Source organism: Mytilus californianus, unplaced genomic scaffold (assembly GCF_021869535.1).
Source record: "Mytilus californianus isolate M0D057914Y unplaced genomic scaffold, xbMytCali1.0.p SCAF_1, whole genome shotgun sequence".
Taxonomy (NCBI): Eukaryota; Metazoa; Mollusca; class Bivalvia; order Mytilida; family Mytilidae; genus Mytilus; species Mytilus californianus.
In genome coordinates this window covers 18095503-18113873 of record NW_026262581.1, presented here as the reverse complement: position 1 = coordinate 18113873, position 18371 = coordinate 18095503, and the positions used below count along the sequence as shown (strand labels likewise).

The 18371-nt window shown below is 31.5% G+C and overlaps 1 protein-coding gene across 3 annotated transcripts in view; it reads left to right on the top strand.

The window, feature by feature from the left end:
* Positions 1-18371, top strand: part of LOC127699995 (receptor-type tyrosine-protein phosphatase mu-like) — a 60810-nt gene that overhangs the window by 27700 nt on the left and 14739 nt on the right. For all 3 annotated transcript variants that reach the window (XM_052203425.1, XM_052203436.1, XM_052203434.1), the window contains 11 exons: positions 870-1007; positions 2459-2602; positions 3056-3190; positions 5349-5486; positions 6789-6894; positions 10100-10179; positions 11093-11343; positions 12404-12491; positions 13929-13996; positions 15390-15426; positions 15747-15844. In XM_052203425.1, coding sequence (XP_052059385.1) covers positions 870-1007; positions 2459-2602; positions 3056-3190; positions 5349-5486; positions 6789-6894; positions 10100-10179; positions 11093-11343; positions 12404-12491; positions 13929-13996; positions 15390-15426; positions 15747-15844 — 1283 coding nt within the window. The remainder of the gene's footprint in view (positions 1-869; positions 1008-2458; positions 2603-3055; positions 3191-5348; positions 5487-6788; positions 6895-10099; positions 10180-11092; positions 11344-12403; positions 12492-13928; positions 13997-15389; positions 15427-15746; positions 15845-18371) is intronic.

Sequence of the window (18371 nt, the reverse complement as noted above, 5' to 3'; positions counted from 1 at the left end):
TAATTCCATTGAAATGCTTGTCGAAATTGTGCTGTTGCTTTTCATATATGCAGTGGCTAAAGCCGTTGATGCGAGAAAAATTATAGAAAAGTTTCTCTTCTAATGAAAAAGTAGAAAAAAACTATTAGTAAACTCTACAATGCCGGAGACGATACTGATTAAAAGTTATTTCTAAACAATAATTGTACATTTTAAAGAAAGTATTTGTGTTATTAGAAATATACATTGCAAATACATGATGTTTTGTTTTGATCATTAACCGAGATAGTTGCATTAGAAGCTTGTGAAACTGAAATTGAGAAAAACTGTTTATCTTTGCTGCATATTGTTAAAAACAAATTGGAAAAATATCATGTGGATACACAATCTTAACTTCTTTCAAGTCGCCAATTTCCGGAGTGTTCCAAATAGTCCTTAGCATGTTACAATTTCCCAAGATATGCATATTTTCCACAGTTCAGTTTTCTCTTACGCCGTTCTGCTCCATGTGAATTTTCAATATAGAAATATTGTATTTTCGTGAATATATCGATTTCATAGTTGTGTTTATACAGGTTAAAAATCAAAGATAGATATTTTTACAAAGTAGGTTATAAGTAAACAGGTTTTTACTAAAAAAAGAAATTAAATTTTTAAGAAAAGGTCGTCTCGATTTTTGTACGTGTATTTGCGGTGTTCTCGGTGTATTCGCATTTCATATTTTCATTGGGATGAGGTCCGTTTGAATTTGCTTAATACTATCATGTCAAAAGGGTTAATCTTTGCTGCATATCTAACGATTTATGTTGGTATTTTTTCCCCTGCATTTCTCTGAAATAGCTTCATACATAAATGCTATTTATAGATCATAACGATGATTTTATTATCAGCTTGTATTCCTGGTTTTTTCGGTGGTCAGTGTCTCCGGATCTGTTCCAAAAACTGTCTGTCCATACACTGCCATCACGTAACGGGAGAATGTGTTGGAGAATGCCATAGAGGATGGGGAGGATTCAACTGCACAGAAGGTTTGTTAATTACACCTTCAGGTGAATGCTACATGTGATTATTGTTTATCATAAAAACAAATGATTATGACACTAAAAAAAAGTTGGAATCAATTCTTACCTCTCTACAGAACTGCTACAATAATCTGTCTATCTGTCATAAAACTATTCTAGAAATGTTCTAGGGTAGAACTGTTGAAAAAAAGGTTGAACGAATAATAGAGGCAATCAAAATGCAGATGTCGAAGACAAACCGGAGAAACCTTTAACAAAAACAAAAAACGACGAAACAACATTCAACAGTCCACACAAACACTACACAGAGAATTACGACTCACTTTACCTCTAAATACCAAAACTGTTCTTAAATGAAAATGTCAGGATCTGTTTCAGTGTAGAACTGATAGAATTTGTTAAGAGAAGAACACGAGTTCTAAGTGACATATTCTAGAGAAACTCTCTTATTTGTAGGTGCGTTTACCGTAGTTTTCCTGGTAGACATATTCTAGAGAAAAAGATTGTATAGCAAAAATCAACAGAGTCATCTTTTTCTTTTTTCCGTTTTGGTTTAGAAATACGTCCCTTTGTACTTTGTATGATTTGAACATATATCAGTTCTGTTAGTTCTCAAATTTAATTATACGAGTGTTCATCAAAAATATTTGTATTTAACGTATATAATGATACGTCCGGTAAAATATTTGGATTATCATTTCATTTTCTCTGTAAGTGGTTTCATACAGGAGTGTACCTGTCTTGATTGAAAATAATTGGCATCAGAAAATCTGAACAGAACATTTCTCTGTCACATGTATGTTACGGAAATTTTGGACTTGGATGATTGTTGATGTCAGTTCAACAAGCACTGTCGATTATTTGTGGTGATTTCAGTTCACTTTTTTTATATATTCGTTCAAATGATTGAAAATAAAGAAAATCACATTTTTAGATTTGAATTTTTCAACTTTGAAGAACAAAAATTTCTACTTTCTTAATAATACAAGACTAGCAAAGTAATTTTGTAGCTTTATATTTACATCCATGTATACAAAACAAGATTTTGGACGAAGAGCAGTATCGGTTGTATTTATGCAATGCTATTGTTTATTGTTAAACAAACACCCATATTCATTGTATCTAATTATCTTGTCCCTTGATGTATTAATTTGCTCAAAATTTAGAGAGACATTAGCTACGAGATAATAAAAAAAATAATTAGTTCAATTATTAATAAAAGTGCAATAGTGCAATAATAATTCGCTTTTAGCAGCTAGTTTGGTTCATTTTTGTCAAAAATAAGGTAAGAAACATCGCTGATGAATTATTCACTTGCAAGTGAATAATTCGACCTTATTGAATCCGTATTCATATGACCTTCAATTTAGGTCTCTAGGTGAAATGTTTATAAGACATCAATCCAAACACACACACACACACACACTAAAATACTTTATAACAGTTTTTTTATTCAGAATGTGATAGTGGAACATTTGGAGAGAATTGTTTAGAGTCCTGTGATGGCTGTATATCGGATGAATGTGACCGCATTAATGGTGTTTGCAGTAATTCCAGTGGCTGTAAACCAGGCTTTATGTTAGGAAAATACTGCAATACGAGTATGTAACACATGTAAATGTGAAACTGGCATACGAGGGGATAAAGCAGACACTTAAAGTCACTTTGTTATGTTTGATAAAGCATGTTCTTAAATTCGATACAACCAGACTGTGTGTTGCACACTATATGCATTTTTGTATATTTGTGTCGTTTGGTTCTAGGTCTCATTAAATAATATACAGCGTTTCCATGTGTTAAGATTAGAACAGTACCGAACTTTCTGTATAACTGGAAAATAAAAAATGTTAAAATACAGTTGAACAATATAAAGTCAGGATTATTTGCTGCTCACCTTCAAAAAAGACACAACTAGTTGTAGAGATACTCGTCAGTCGCGTAAACAAATCACAAACGTTTCTTGTAAATATCACTGTAGTCAAAGCCGGCAAACTATGTCATTGTCGTAACAAGAGGTAGATACGTATCATAATAAATATTGTCTTATGTTGCAGCTTGTGCAGATTGGAATTTTGGAAAAAATTGTGAAAACACTTGTTACTGTCGTAATCAGCCATGTGAAAAATCAAGTGGTATATGTTCAAATGACGGGTGCAAAAGGGGATGGCATGGTGACTCGTGTGATAAAGGTAGACATTAGATTGATTGTGTTTGAAAATGGATTGCTTACCAAATTCTCACATTTTCATTAAGCAATGTTATATCAAATTGTATGATTGAAGCGGCGTAAATTAAGAATGACTCAATATTTTAGTATAGATTGTACATGTCTAATAATATCTCAATAATTGTATTTAATCGGAAACACGATTTAGAGCATGATATATTGTATAGACATATGTTTATTGTTGAAGGCGGTATATAGAACTTTGGATATCTTATGTGGGTTTTTTTTTTGTCGTTTGTTTGGTATATCATAGATTAATACCAAGGATAAGATCTCCTTTTATTCATATGCCGTGTAATTAGTGTCAGGTCGTCTAAGTCAATATATCCTCAAACTATTTCCAAAATTCGTATGCACAGTGTTGATACATATAACAGGAAGTTCCATTTTGATTGTTTTGATTCCCAAAGTCAAGTTTAGATTTGTGTGATACATGTAAGTTGTGTCGGTAATTTGACATTAAAACTTAGTTTTTGTAAAACATGTTTAATTTCATAAATTTTGAGAGGTACTGGAATTTCAATGAAAATCGATATTCAGATATTATAAGCTATTCCAAACTAAATTGTGTCAAATGTTTTGATTTTTTTTTTTTTTATGGATTCCGAACATCTTTTTCTGCTACAACAAAATTGATATACATATAATAGTTTGGTAAACACTTAGTTTTTGTTAAAATAAAAATATTGATTTTGAGAACCATCTATAATTTTTCTTGAATTTCAACGAACCCCTATAGGTAGGCATACTTTGATTTTCTAAAATGATTCTCTGGGTCAAAACATTATTCATGTTAGTGGCTGCCCGCCATTTATGAAATTTCTGCCAAAATACACAGTACTTGGATTTAAAAAAAAACAATTTTATATTAATTCAATTTGTCAACATCTATGCAAAAAGAGGCGGAAGATACCAAAGGCACATTCACAACTCATAAGTTTACGAAAAACTAATAATGCCATGGCATAAAATATACAAAGAAAACCCAAAAAGACGAAAAAGTCTAAAATTGATACCCCATGAAATTGACTTACTTTTTATGCGTCTGTATCAGTTATTTTTTGCTGTGTCTTACAAGAAAATGCACAATTGAGGCCCTTGCTGGTATGTCAGTTTTCTAGTTATATAGTAATTTGAGGATTATTATTCTTTTCTTTCAAGATATTAAAAAAGGAGACTTCAAATAAAAGAAAGATCTAGGTTTTTTATTGGTTATAAGAATTTGACAAACGGTTGCACAATTCTGTACCAAAAAATGAATTTTCCACAAACGTATCAGTCATTTATATGAGCGAGTTCGACAAAGGGATAATTTCTCATTGAACAGAAGTTCAGTCACCGTTCCGTTGTGAAGATGTCCGTATTAATCGTTTGCCAAGGTGCTATTACACTTTTACATTTTCAATTATGGGTAAAATCAATAGATAGATAACAGATACAAACAAAGATTGCGAATAAAAAATTGTTCAACCAGAACTCTTAAATTTCGTTTGCATAAAATTATTTTAATAAGAAGTAATATGTAAAATAGGACAAACGAAACAATTATAAACAAATATTTACAGTAGGTGTTCATTTCATACAAATGCTGATCTTTAATTGGTTGAAAGACGAATCATTTGATTCCGCTGTATGAAAGTATTCCAATATAACATATTTATTAGCTCCGCCTACTTAACTGATCAGTACTATTTTTTGGCATTTTTTGTGTACTTCGTGAAAGGAATTTCTATGCTTTTTAAAAAAAAAATCGCCAATTTTGTTCATTTGACAAAACAGTGGTCTACAATTCTGTATATCTCGAAACAAGGATATTGATAAATATATGATTATCAATAAATTATTATCCTACAAATTACAATATAATTGAAATTTGCTAAATATTTTACGAGCTATTGAACAAAAATTTAAATGGATATTCCAGCTTTATCACGTACATTTGACGTATTAAAATTGATTTCAAGCTCTTCATCACATTTCTGCCGAAGTTTTTTGTTACAAGTTTTACTTTCAGATTCGACTACTTAGACCACTCTGCCACCAAGGCACCTCAGCAGATAGAAATAATATATTTACATAATTATATACGAAATGTCAAGTATATTAAGTTTATTTTTCAGAATGCAGTCCTGGTTATTTTGGGTTTAGTTGTATGTACTCCTGTAAAGGATGTTACAACAGGTCCTGTGATATATATGACGGGAATTGTACAGACGGGTGTATTGAAGGATACAGTGGTCCGATATGTAAAGATAAAGGTATATATGCATCATAATTAGTTATATTAATGGATTATATGTAAAAGTAAGAGAGTTTCTCAAGTACATTAATAAACCTCTTTGGCATAGTACTCTGTTTATGGCTAGCACGTTGAAAATGAAAATACATTGTTGTTAACTTTCAAATAACTAAATGATGTCTATGGTGAATGGATAGATGGATCATAGATGGATTTTTGCTGGTAATTGTTACAATCATGCATATTCAGGACGGAACCGTGTTCTAATGATATGCATTTGAACCCTGTTTTTCTGCTGGGCTAATAATTTTGTTATCCTATTTAGATGCATTTCTTTAAAACCCAGCATACCAGTCATGTTCATTTCTCCTACTCCTTAATGTCATGTGCTCAGCTTTAATGTGGAAACCTTTATTTGCATTCCAATGAATGTGAAGTGTGTTTTGTAATTATTTTATATGCATGCTAACATTCTGATTTGTTACATGTACGTTCTTTTTTTTTAAATATAACTTTAATATACAAATGCATTATTGAATTTATTATTCATTCTTTCTTATAAAATATTGAAAGATTTGTGCTCCCTCCAATGAAATTTGAAGGAAAACACATATGCACCGATTGTTAGGCTTCTTTACAAATTTTCAAAAGCTGTTCACTTATTTTATAATAATTGACAAACTACAAATTTCTAAATTTTCAATGTCATCTTACACAAATGTTCGGGAAAAGAAGAACCCTTTTAAAACATTCAGATACAATGTAATTGTTAAATTATTTCTTACAAGTAAAACAATGATTCAGAAATGTGATGGCGTTTTACTAGACAACACGAATTAAATACTATTCATTTTTTTTTATTATTGTCTTTCAATTTTGCTTTAAATATGTGCGTTATCTATATGCCATTTTGTTTTTCTTTGTTGACATAATTGTTTGTTTTTATACTGATTCAGATTATAACACCAATGTTGACTGCTGTACCCCTATTTTTGACAGTTTTACCTATTATGTGTGTTTGTTTTGTTCACACATTGTTGTCAATATAATGGAATTTTATGCGACTGTCATACAAGTGAAAGGTTTAGCTAGCTATAAAACCATGTTTAATCCACCATGTTCTACATAAAGAAATGCCTGCACCAAGTCAGGAATATGACAGTTGTTTTCCATTCGTTTTTTGTGTTTGAGCTTTTGATTTTGCCATTTGATAAGGGACTTTCCGTTTTGAATTTTCCTTGGAGTTCGGTATTTTTGTTATTTTACTTTTTTCTAAGACTTATAATCATCTGTTATAAAAATAATGTTATTGAGCTTTTAGAATTTCAGGAACAATCCTCAACCGATTCTGGTCCAGCCATTGGAGGTGGAATAAGTGCTGCTATATTAGTTATTTTATTAACTGCAGTTGCCATCATCATATACAGGTATATTTAACATATAGGGTATAAAAAAAGGGTATAAAGGTATATACAAACTCAACGTAGCTTGAATAGCTCATCCGTCAAACTAACCCTGCATAGTTCAACAGACTCTTAAAATATATCCGAAATGAACAAAATAAGAACTCTCAACAAGACCAAATGACATAGAAGTTAAGAACTATAGGTCACCGTACGGCCTTCAACAATGAGAAAAATCCATACCGCATAGTCAGCTATTAAAGGGCCCAAAATGGCAAATGTAAAACAATTAAAACGAGAAAACTAACGGCCTGATTTATGAACGAAAAAACAAATATGATATACAGCAACAAACGACAACCACTGAATTACAGGCTCCTGACTTGGGACAGCCACATACAGAATGTGGCGAGGTTAAACTAGTTTGTTGGCGCCAAACCCTCCCCTTAACTTTGGATAGTGGTGTAACAGTACAACATTGTTTAGATCTTGGGTCAAAATTGGGTTTTCATCGTGAGCAAAGTAATAATGATTTTAGTAAATACCTTATGGACATTCCTGCATGATTCCTTGGGGAATTAAAACCAAAATCTAATCTCACGTATTCGGTGTAAGAGTTTATTGCGATCTCTGTTCAGGTTCTCTGTTCAGGTTCTGAATTTCCAATCGGCATTTACGTAAGAACACATTTGCAGGACATGCGCAGAAATACATTTATTTAATTGCTGTCTGGTTCTTTGGAAGAGAGATTTTGGAACTGGGACCAATCTATTTTGGATCCATTTAAATCACATTTCACAAATACCAAAATTAACAAAAATTTTATTTTATTCTAAAAAGCGATGTTTACATTTTGATTGGGCCAAAAGTAACAACAAATGTTTCAAGTGAAGTCTGTCTGCATTCTATTCAGAAAAAGTATAAACAAAAATTCCGAACTTTGATGTAAATTCAAAAAGGGGGAAGTCCATAAAACCTTGCAAAACCAGATGCTCGAACAAATTGTTAAGAAGAAAATTTCAGTGTACAGTCAAACCAGAAGCTATAAAATACTGAAACGACCATTTTGACGAATCGAAAACAAAACCCACACATGGCAACACATTTAAAGAATATTTTACCTAACACGAATTCACCTTGTATACTGGTTCTAAAGTAGATGTGAAAATATAAATTGATAACGGACAACGGATACCTTGAGATGATACTAAAACTTATCAAGTCAGATGAAAACGCATATAAATCTCTAAATTATTAGTTGAAATTATTGACCAATTAATTAGAAGAGTTTGCATTAGTCCAAATACGTATGAGACTGCATCAATTGATTAATGTGGTTTTAACGGATTATCATTGCACTGACGCCTATAGCAGTGTCGTTAAGATGTATACGTTTTAAAAACAACTGTGTATAATAATATATCTTGGAAAGATTTATATTAGAGCAAACTATTTTACATGAAAAAGTCAACTTCGGCAAACTTGTAAAATACGTATAGGTTATTGTATTTATTTATATCGTAAAATATTAGCCGCTAGCCACACTGTAAACCTTATAGCCAAGTGAGCAGTTTTAACAAAAGTAAGCTTGATAACGTTTCGTCATACATCGTCGCTGATAACTTTTCCTCAGACATTGTAAAGTCGCTGATAAGAATTGATTCTCGAGATTTCAGCCACGAGCCTATGTAAACATTATAGGCGAGTGAGCGCAGCAAACGACCAGAAAAGCTTTACATTATGTCGAGCGGCTGATATTTTACAATATCGATACGTAGAAGACCTGGTAATCTGTTTATCGTTCTATTACTGGTCCTTCGCTCCTCTCTTAGACAGTTTTACGTTTGACGAAAACAAGCTTGATAACGTCTCTTTACACATTATGACGTCGCTGATAACTTCTCCCCTGACATTGTGACGTCGCTGATAATGTCTGCTTACGTCTCTAAGTCGTCATACGAAAATTACGAACTTCAATGAACTAAGCAGGATGATATAAACGGAGGAAAGAACGACAATGATTGCTCACGTCTCAAAGCCGAATCATACGAGAATTACGAAGCGACTAAACAGGTAATTTAGTCGAACGGAATGACGATATATATATTGTTATATAATGTTTAAGCTGTAAACTTTCGATAAAAGCACTTGGAGCAGGATAGAAGCCAGTATTTAAATTGACGAATGGTTTGTGTTTTAACAGTTTTTTCCTGACATATAAAACATGTTACGGTCTTTAAAATGAAGATTAATTGAGAATTACCTTAATTTTATCATGATTTGAAGTTTACTTTATTTTCTCATTGATTAACTATTTGTTGTGGCACACAATATTTTCTTGTATGACAATGATAACAATGGTTATGTTAACTGGGCTTCACAAATACGTGATATTGTATATGATTTTGGATTTAATTATGTATGGTTGTATCAAGATGCTAGCACAGTCTGTATAGATGCTATTAAAACACGCATTAAAGACCAATATCTGCAGAATTGGTCAACAACTGTTCAAGAATGTAATAAACTTTGTTATTATATAGTAGATTTAAATTTACCTTTTGTATTAGAAAATATCTTACTTATAACAAAAATGTGTGTCAGTTAACAAATTATGCAGTGGAACATTAACGTTAAATGTTGCAGTTGGTTATTACAATTATATTCCGAGAGAAAATCGTTTATGTAGATGCTATGAAATGTGTGTTATTGAAGATGAATATCATTTTGTTCTAGTTTGTCTAGCTAGTAGATCTATGAGAACACAATTTTTACCAAAGTATTATTGTTCCTGGCCTTATAATCGTAAACTTTTGTATTTTCTTCAAACGTCAGGTCTCTCACTATCAAATCATGTAATTATATAAAAATTGCATGCCATATTAGATCTCATATAGTTTCATAACTTTAAATTTGTCATGATATTTTACTATTGTTCTCTGCTCTCTATCCATGTTTTATATTATGTAATATATGTTGTTAATTTTGCCATAACATGTTTAAGCATTTGCAGTACAAATTCATTCAATACACTTATTTGCGATTACGGAACTATTTCATAAAACAATTATGAAATTTTTCAAAATGATATTGATAGAAAGTAGAGTACTGCCAGTGTTACATTTTCCTAAATTTAGTCACATGTTCGTTAGACAAGAGTTTTAAATAGAATAGTTTTTTAATTTGATAATGTTCATATTTCTTCATTACACTTTGCTTTCCTGTGCAGAAGAGGGTTGCCATTCAAACATAAGAGATATGCAAGTGACAGTGAACACCACAACCAGTCTAATGAAAACCCATACATGAGTGAGTAGCAACACACATTTTTAAAACCACAACTTTGAACATCCAATAAAAATTAATTATCATGATTATATTGTAAAGTTTTTATGTTTCCGCGGATTAATCCATAAAGAGTGATACGTACAGTTGCTCCCAACCGCACCAATGGGCTTTGCATATTAAAGTATGTGCCATATTCAGACATTTCAAAACGCTGTCAATCTTACATATCTGTAAGAATTTTAAAGAAATTCACATTATAGATTTGCATTAACAATAAGGTTAATTAAAAACCATTTGATATTTTTTTTAAAGTAATATCCGCCCATGCATGTGTGCATCCGATATTTAAAGTGCTCTAATGCTATCAATTCCACAAAATAGAGATATTCGATATATTACATGTATTAGCAGTAGCTTAGTTTGAAATCTAAAGAAAACGACAATTGACAATTAGTGTTAATTAGATACTTTCAAAAAAAAAAATAGCTTGTACACATACTTGTATGACTATTCAATATTTATCAAAGGTACCAGGATTATAATTTAATACGTCAGACGCGCGCAAAATATCAGTCAAATATGATGCTGAGGATATTAAATGACTTGTCTTTTGAATTTTTCAATTCACATATTTTTGCCACCGAACTACAACATAGATTTTTGCAACCGTGCTACTGCATCACTGAACATAGATTTTTACTACAAAAAGTAGAAATTCTACAGGCGAAATGAAAAATAACAAAAAGATACAATCCAAGCTTGGGGAGGAAATGTTTTCGCTCTGTTAGAAAGGATAGAGACAAATATCTTGCAATATAAATCAGTTATTTTTTCCTTACAAACATATAAGTTTGAACATACGGAGCAAAGGTAGTAGTGCGAACATTTCGATAAACATTAAATGGTAACAATTTTTTTTAAAATTGTATTGCAGATCAGGAAAGAAATGAATATATTAATGTAGGTTGCATAACCGACGAAAATGACGTAACAGTATCGGTACCTGAAAGAGCTAGTAGAATGTCAGACGCACTTCCTACTGAAGATGATGTTGAAGATGAAGGAAACGTCTACAATAATGTACCTTCTAAAAAAACTATTGTTAAATTCAACATAGCAATTGGAGACCTAAAACAGGTTATAGAGGAGAAACAGAACAATGAAAGTTTTAAAGAGGATTACGAGGTTAATACTTTCTACCACTCCTAAACGTTTCTATTTTTGTGTGCATAATTAATCGTCTAATATTATTAGTTACATGGGTTCAGTAAGTTCCATATGGGGTGAGAGCGGGGGTTAATTTACTGACCCCATATATATCGTATTAGGTCACTTGCACACTGCGTAACGAATTTATCTTACCGACTATCTTAACATGTGGCCTATCAAAGTGATCAAGTCTTCAATACTAGTATTCAGAACCTACTTCCATTGGTCTATACAAAAGAAATGCCAACAACTTCATCCGTTGTTGGCTTTAAACGTGTTTTATGAATTTATTTCAATCGTTCATCATCAATTTCTTCGTCTGTAACGAAACCTTTCAAATTTTTCCTCAACATCGTGTTGTTTTTACTAAGGGAAGTAACACCACTACTAACCGTGTATTGAAATAAATCACGCCTTTTAACCCCATATGAAATATACACGGTCTCCACGCGTTTGCTTTTAACCAATCATATTCCTAGAAATGTATAGGAGGTATGATAAAAATACATATTATCCAAAAATTTAAAACAAAACTTGCAAAATACAATGTATAACAATGATTTTACATATCACCAGCCCAGTAGTCATCACTTATGAGTTGACATGAAATATAATTGATATGGTCATCTTTAAAAATTAACTGTTTACAAAACTTTGAATTGTTCGAAATATTATGTATTTTTCTACCCCAGCAATAAATTACGTTATCTTTAGTTGTATTTGACAGAACCTTTTGGAATTCTGGTTATTCAATGTTATTTCACAGTGTACTTTATTTTGCCTTACACTTTATTGATACGAGCGTTACTGATGAGTCGTTTGTAGATGTAAAGTGCGTCTGGTGTTCACAATCATTAACTTGGTATCTTTGATAATTTTTTTTTTTTTAAGTTTTTACTTTCTTCATCATCATTATAATAATCAAATCATCGATTACAATATTCGATTATCAAACACTGATAGATTTGGAAATGATATATCTAGTATGTAATTACCTTTGAATTTATACGATATTCTTTTTTCCCATTTTGTATAGATTTTGCCTAAAGGACTTATTCATCAACATATGGAAGGTTCCAAAGACGAAAACAAAATTAAAAATCGTTTCCTTACAACATGGCCATGTATGTATTAGTTATAAATGTTGATGCTGTACTCTGAAACGTTCGTCGATTAATGCGTTTTGAAAGAGAAATTGGAACAATATTGATGAATTGAAACTTTGTCAATCAACATTGTTCTATGATATACATATGTATGTACTATTTGAATATAATATTGATGGCGTAACATTTTGTGCTTCTTTCTACAAGGGATCAAGATATATGTGAAAGGTATTAAATCCTGTTACATTTGTACCTGCAATGTCATCGGTCATCAGCCGTATCTATAGTTGTTTGTATGGGCTTCTCTAAATTTTTGTTGTGCTTTTTTTATTTTACAATAACGAGCACTGTTTTGTAAACTGTTTTCTAATCTCTGTGAAAAAAGGGATCACAGCATGCACTATACTAAACCCTACCCAGCAACACTGTAAATACGATCTCAAATGATTGAAAACCAAATGCAAGAGTATGCAAAGTTCTAATATGGCCCAGTTCTTACTTAAATGTAGCTATAGCTTTGGATACATAACTCAACATAAATATGGATTCAAACATATTTAACCCTTTTTTTATCTAAGTAGAACCTCCTTTTTAATCTCTAAAAAATGTTAATAAAATTTATATACATTTAATAATGGAAAATAAAAATAAAATTAGAAAACGGACTCCACTATATATATTGTGCCCATTTGTTTATGCAGAACACAAACAAAACGAACCAAACAAAGCTCCAAGTTACTAAACAGAACTATGAAATACCATACTTTGCTTTGCCATGTGTTACACAATGGTCTGCACCTGGTCCTTAATGCACCATGTCTGTTTTTTTTTATCATTTCAAAAGTTAAAGTTAAGACGCGACGCAGGTACATATTAATGTTATTTGCATTAATTATTATGCTAGTTCGTTGCACTCCTATTATTTACACATTCTATGTTTGTCTTTCTTATCTTCTGGTGTCGAATTTCGATGTTGTCTTTTAACCACTGAGGCATTAGCAATGATGTCTATACTATCTTGTGGTAAATTTTGTTCTGGTTTCATATGCAGTCGACTAGTTGGTACTGACAGTCCACCATCTGAGTAACCAATCCCATTGTAACAAAGTTAATGCTTTTGAACATATGATGCAGTAAGTCTTTTTTCTTACACATAATTGTACAAGATGAAAGTAGTATAAGTTTATCTCAAATATAAAAAAAAAGTTTTTTTGACCATAGTCAGAACAAAAGTATATCTAAGATCATTATGTATTACATCTTCTGGTTTTTATCAAGAAACCTAAACAAAATAAAATTGTTTATATATAAAGGTCCGTTATACTGAACAGCAAATTTAGTATCTACCAGAACTGCTCGTCATGAGCTACACTTTACAAACTTTGTAACATTTTCATAAGGTCATACAGAAATTACGTTTATCCAACCAACTTGTTGTTTTTTATCTTCTTGTAGATGACCACTCACGGGTTGTGTTGGTTGGAGATACTAAACATGATTATATAAATGCTAGTTATATTGACGTGAGTTTACACCTTTATTATCATTTAAAAACTTTCATAGTTCTGTGATGATTCTGAACATTTAAAGCTTATAGCATAAAGTTTAAAGTGTCATTGTTTGAAAAATATATCACAAAAACCTATAATATGTGTATCCAACACCATTTATCAACAACAAAACGATTGAGCCATATCTCGCTCCAAAAGTAACTCTTTGCAACAAGCAGTAGAACGCAATGATATTCTCTGTAGCTCCAATTAAATACAATTGAAAATGGAAAACATTGTTGACGATAATAATACTGATTACATGTATTAAAACACATGACACCGTTTTATTGTCTGAGGTATCGCTGACTAGGTATGCTCGAGATAAAAATAAATCAGAAGGACAAAACTTTTATAGCCGAAAAACAAATATGACACACAAAATAGAAAAAAATAATATATGGCAGTTGCAACCTTTGTTTAAATACAAATATATAATTCATAACTGGACATTTATAGTCAATTGAAATCATTTAAATCATACCAGTATCAAATCAATAGCTAATGGGTGGATTTACTATCATAATAAGCTATGCTAGTTTTACAATTGAAGTGATAACGATCCAGTGACAGTATATTAACCCGAGACTAAAATGTTTGAAAATAAAAAAAAGCAACATATTTGTAAGCATTAATACCAAAAGTGCCGTGATGCAGAATAGTAGCTCTAATCTCTATGACTTCATTTATTGGTACATGTAACTGGTGACCACAAATGGTTCGCACAATATAAGCAATCGGCAGAGACCAAAGAACTACGGTTCCGCTTGTGCAATATGGCCAAACTGATTAAACTCAATAGTCTTAAAATAACCTTTGCCTAATTGAAACCTAGCCTTTGCTCTAAAACAATCTTTAAATTAACATTTTCATTTAATTCATGCCAATTATAACAAAGAATCAGGCGTCATCCACAGAGACAGATAGTTTGCCATTAGCGACAGTCCAGTAATTGTGAAAACGTATGGTCATATTTCCTTTGAATGATATAAATTATTCAGCTCAGCGAAAAATATGCCGAAGAAAAACACTACTACAACTGCTAAATGTAACATTTTATTAATGAATTGATAATGAAAATGTTATGCTTAAGGTGGTACATAACACTACAGGGAGATAACTCTGTAAAAATCAGCTGAACGTTTTAATCACGGTCTATAATTGTTGAGGAAATATTAAGCTTCTCAATGATCAAAATTAGTGTTAGTCAGACTGCTAGATATCCAATGAAATTTTTCCGATAAAGTGTGTGGTTCAAAGTTTTTTAAATTTTTTTATATTTTTGTCAAAGGGTCAAAGTAAACATTTTGTCACCACTTCAATGTGTTTGGTACCACCTTAATACATATATCGATACTCATTATAGAGCTATGACAAAGAAAAGGCATACATAGCATCACAAGGTTTGTAGATATTTATGATAGGTCTGTCATGCAAGTTACAATTTCCATAATTTGTTGTTTCTGCTTTCATTTTTCTTATTATGATGAGGTTCTTCTTAAGTATTTAATTGAATATACATGTCTATGCATATATTTTTATCCATTGCTCTATTTTTTAAACAATAACCACAATTCATTACAAAATCGAAGCGACCTTTTCTAATTGTTATTATTTTTAATCTTATTTTAACTTTGTTTGTTTTGGATAACTACTTAAAGTAAATCAAGTTCTTAAAATTATTGTTATTCAACAAGTTTTTCTTACTTTTGTTGTAACTTAGGTCCAAAGAAGAATACTGTGAGGGATTTCTGGCACATGGTTTGGCAAGAAAAGACCGGTAAAATAGTAATGGTAACGCAGCTACAAGAAGAAAGAAGGGTATTAATTTCAGTTATACATTATTTCAACTAAGCTGCAACTCCATATTCACATGTTATATTATGACCTCATGTTTTCGATTTTATGTTATGAAATCATTGTATTCAGTAAACCATGACCGACAGAAAATGATAATTCACGATATATTTCATGCCGTTTGTTTGTTTGTTTTCGTATTAAAATCGTAGTATTTCAGTTATACCATGGAAGTATTATATTTTCAGGAACTCCAACGAAAATTTAGCACATTCGCATCCCACTGATTTCTTTAGGAAAATAAAAGGTTCAGAATCAGTTTGTCAAGTATGTGATAACTCCTTTGTAGGGTATCTGCGATGCCGCCTTTGCCTGTTCTGTTTACTGAAGCTGGTCTTATCACGTGATTTGGTATCGAGTGTCTTATCTACCTACCAATGTAAATAAACACGACAACTCCCGTTATTTGTGAATCGCCACATGAATAACGACACCTGTTTCCGTTGAATAAATGAAGGCAAAAGCTGAAAAGATCTAAAAAATCGGTCCATATTTAACAGAATGACATAAGAAAATTAAGTGCATTCGGAAAGAGGGCAAGATTATTTTTAGTTTTGTTTAATATGTTTTAATCATTGGAAATTGGAAACCGGAAAATATCCGGTATTAAAAATTACATGTGCCTGAAGTTGGGTGTTTGCGTAAAATAATGTGATGCGCGTGTAGTATGTAAGATGGCGAAGGATCTCTGAAATTTAAGTTAAAGGTTGTAAGTTTGTATCGAATGTTACAAGAATATTTATGGTTTTCTCTATCGTCTCAATGTAGAAAAATGTTATTAACGTATTTATCAAATATGTTTCAGTTAAAGACTGAAAGAGGTTAATAATTACACGCACGCGATGACCTCTACATAGCATTATCAGGCTACGAGACAGATGAATTGTTACACCTTTTATAATATATCAAAAGTTAAAAACAACTTTCAACCTTCAACCTAGTCCGAAATTGCTCGATCTGACGTCTGACAGAATTTTTTTTAGGAATGACTTGTTTCTTGTTGAATTGCATGAAATATTTGCCATTGGACTTTCAGTAAACAATTATTCGAAATATTTGTCAAATTTAGCAATAAACCTCAGATGCAGGTTACAACCGTTTCTTTCTTTACACAAGGAATTTATTGTTATTCATGCCAGGAACATATATATTAGATATACTGCGCAGGCACTTGTCTCAGAAAAAAAATTCCTATATACCTTAATATATTGTTATACTAAGGTATATAGGAAATTTTGTTTTCTTAGACAAGTGCCTGTGAATTACTGTTCCAAGTTCAAGCTAATATTAAAATAAGGAAATATGATTTGATTACCCATGAACTATTTCAATATGCCAAAAAATAATATTTTTTTCCGATCAAAGCCCTTTTTTTCTGATTTTCGAGCCTAGCATGTTTACTATAACAGTTATGCATGTTTAGCCAACGGCCCTCTCATGAATAAAAATCTTACTATTTAAATTGATTGTAATTAACTAAAACTGAAATGTTCATGGCTTGAGAGTATTTTTACTCTTCAGTTTTTTTGTGAAAAAAAGGTCGCGGGGTTTTCGTTTCTTTCTTTTTATTTGTTTTAACGCAGCCAAACTCGTCAAAACTGACATATTTGTCATTTAGTGACCATGGTCGTTAAATGTCATTTCCTTGACAATTAAGTACACATCCGGTTATGTCGGTATGTTCCGTAATTACGTTCAATCACGAGGTTCCAAAATTTTGATTGAATCCATGCATCCATATGACATGTCGAGTCGTTTTGTTGGAGTTCCTGTCAATATAATACTTCCATGATTATACATAGTCTGTTTTCATGTTCAACTATGAACAGTTACTGCGGGTATTTTGGGGGAATTTTTAGTTTACTCGGATTATTTGTTTTCAAAAATATCGCAAAACAGTGTTCCGATAAAGAAAGGAACTCCCAAATTATCTCTTAGGTATACAGCATGTGTAGCGGTGTTTTCCTCGACAGTTGATTACTGTTATTATATATTTCTACTATATTGAATTCACTGCATAGCTTGAATTGCTAACCAGGTGGTACAGAGTTTCAATTAGCAAGGAAAAATTATTGCATTTGCTGCTTAAACGAAACCAAACATAATGAAAATTGATTTATAGAACAAAGCGTAGTTTGCAAATGTTTTTGGCAGATTTTATTTGTAATTAACTTTACGAATCAGATTTACAACATCCCTCCACTAGTTCAATTGGCCGAGTACTGTTTTCTTTAGGATTGCAGGAAAAGCCAGGGTCATGTTTAATCCTTACAATTCGAAGTAGCTGGTGCTATACGGCTACATTATACATAACTAGTATGCTTGTTAAAATACAGTCGCTCTGACTCATAATACGAAAAATAAAACAAACACAAAAATACATGTCTTGGTTTCTAAAATATTTTAATGAGTCGTGGAAGTATATTAAGTTATCTTAAAAGATGGACTGTCCTATGTTGCAGGTCAAAATATCTATAAAAGTGATGTCTAT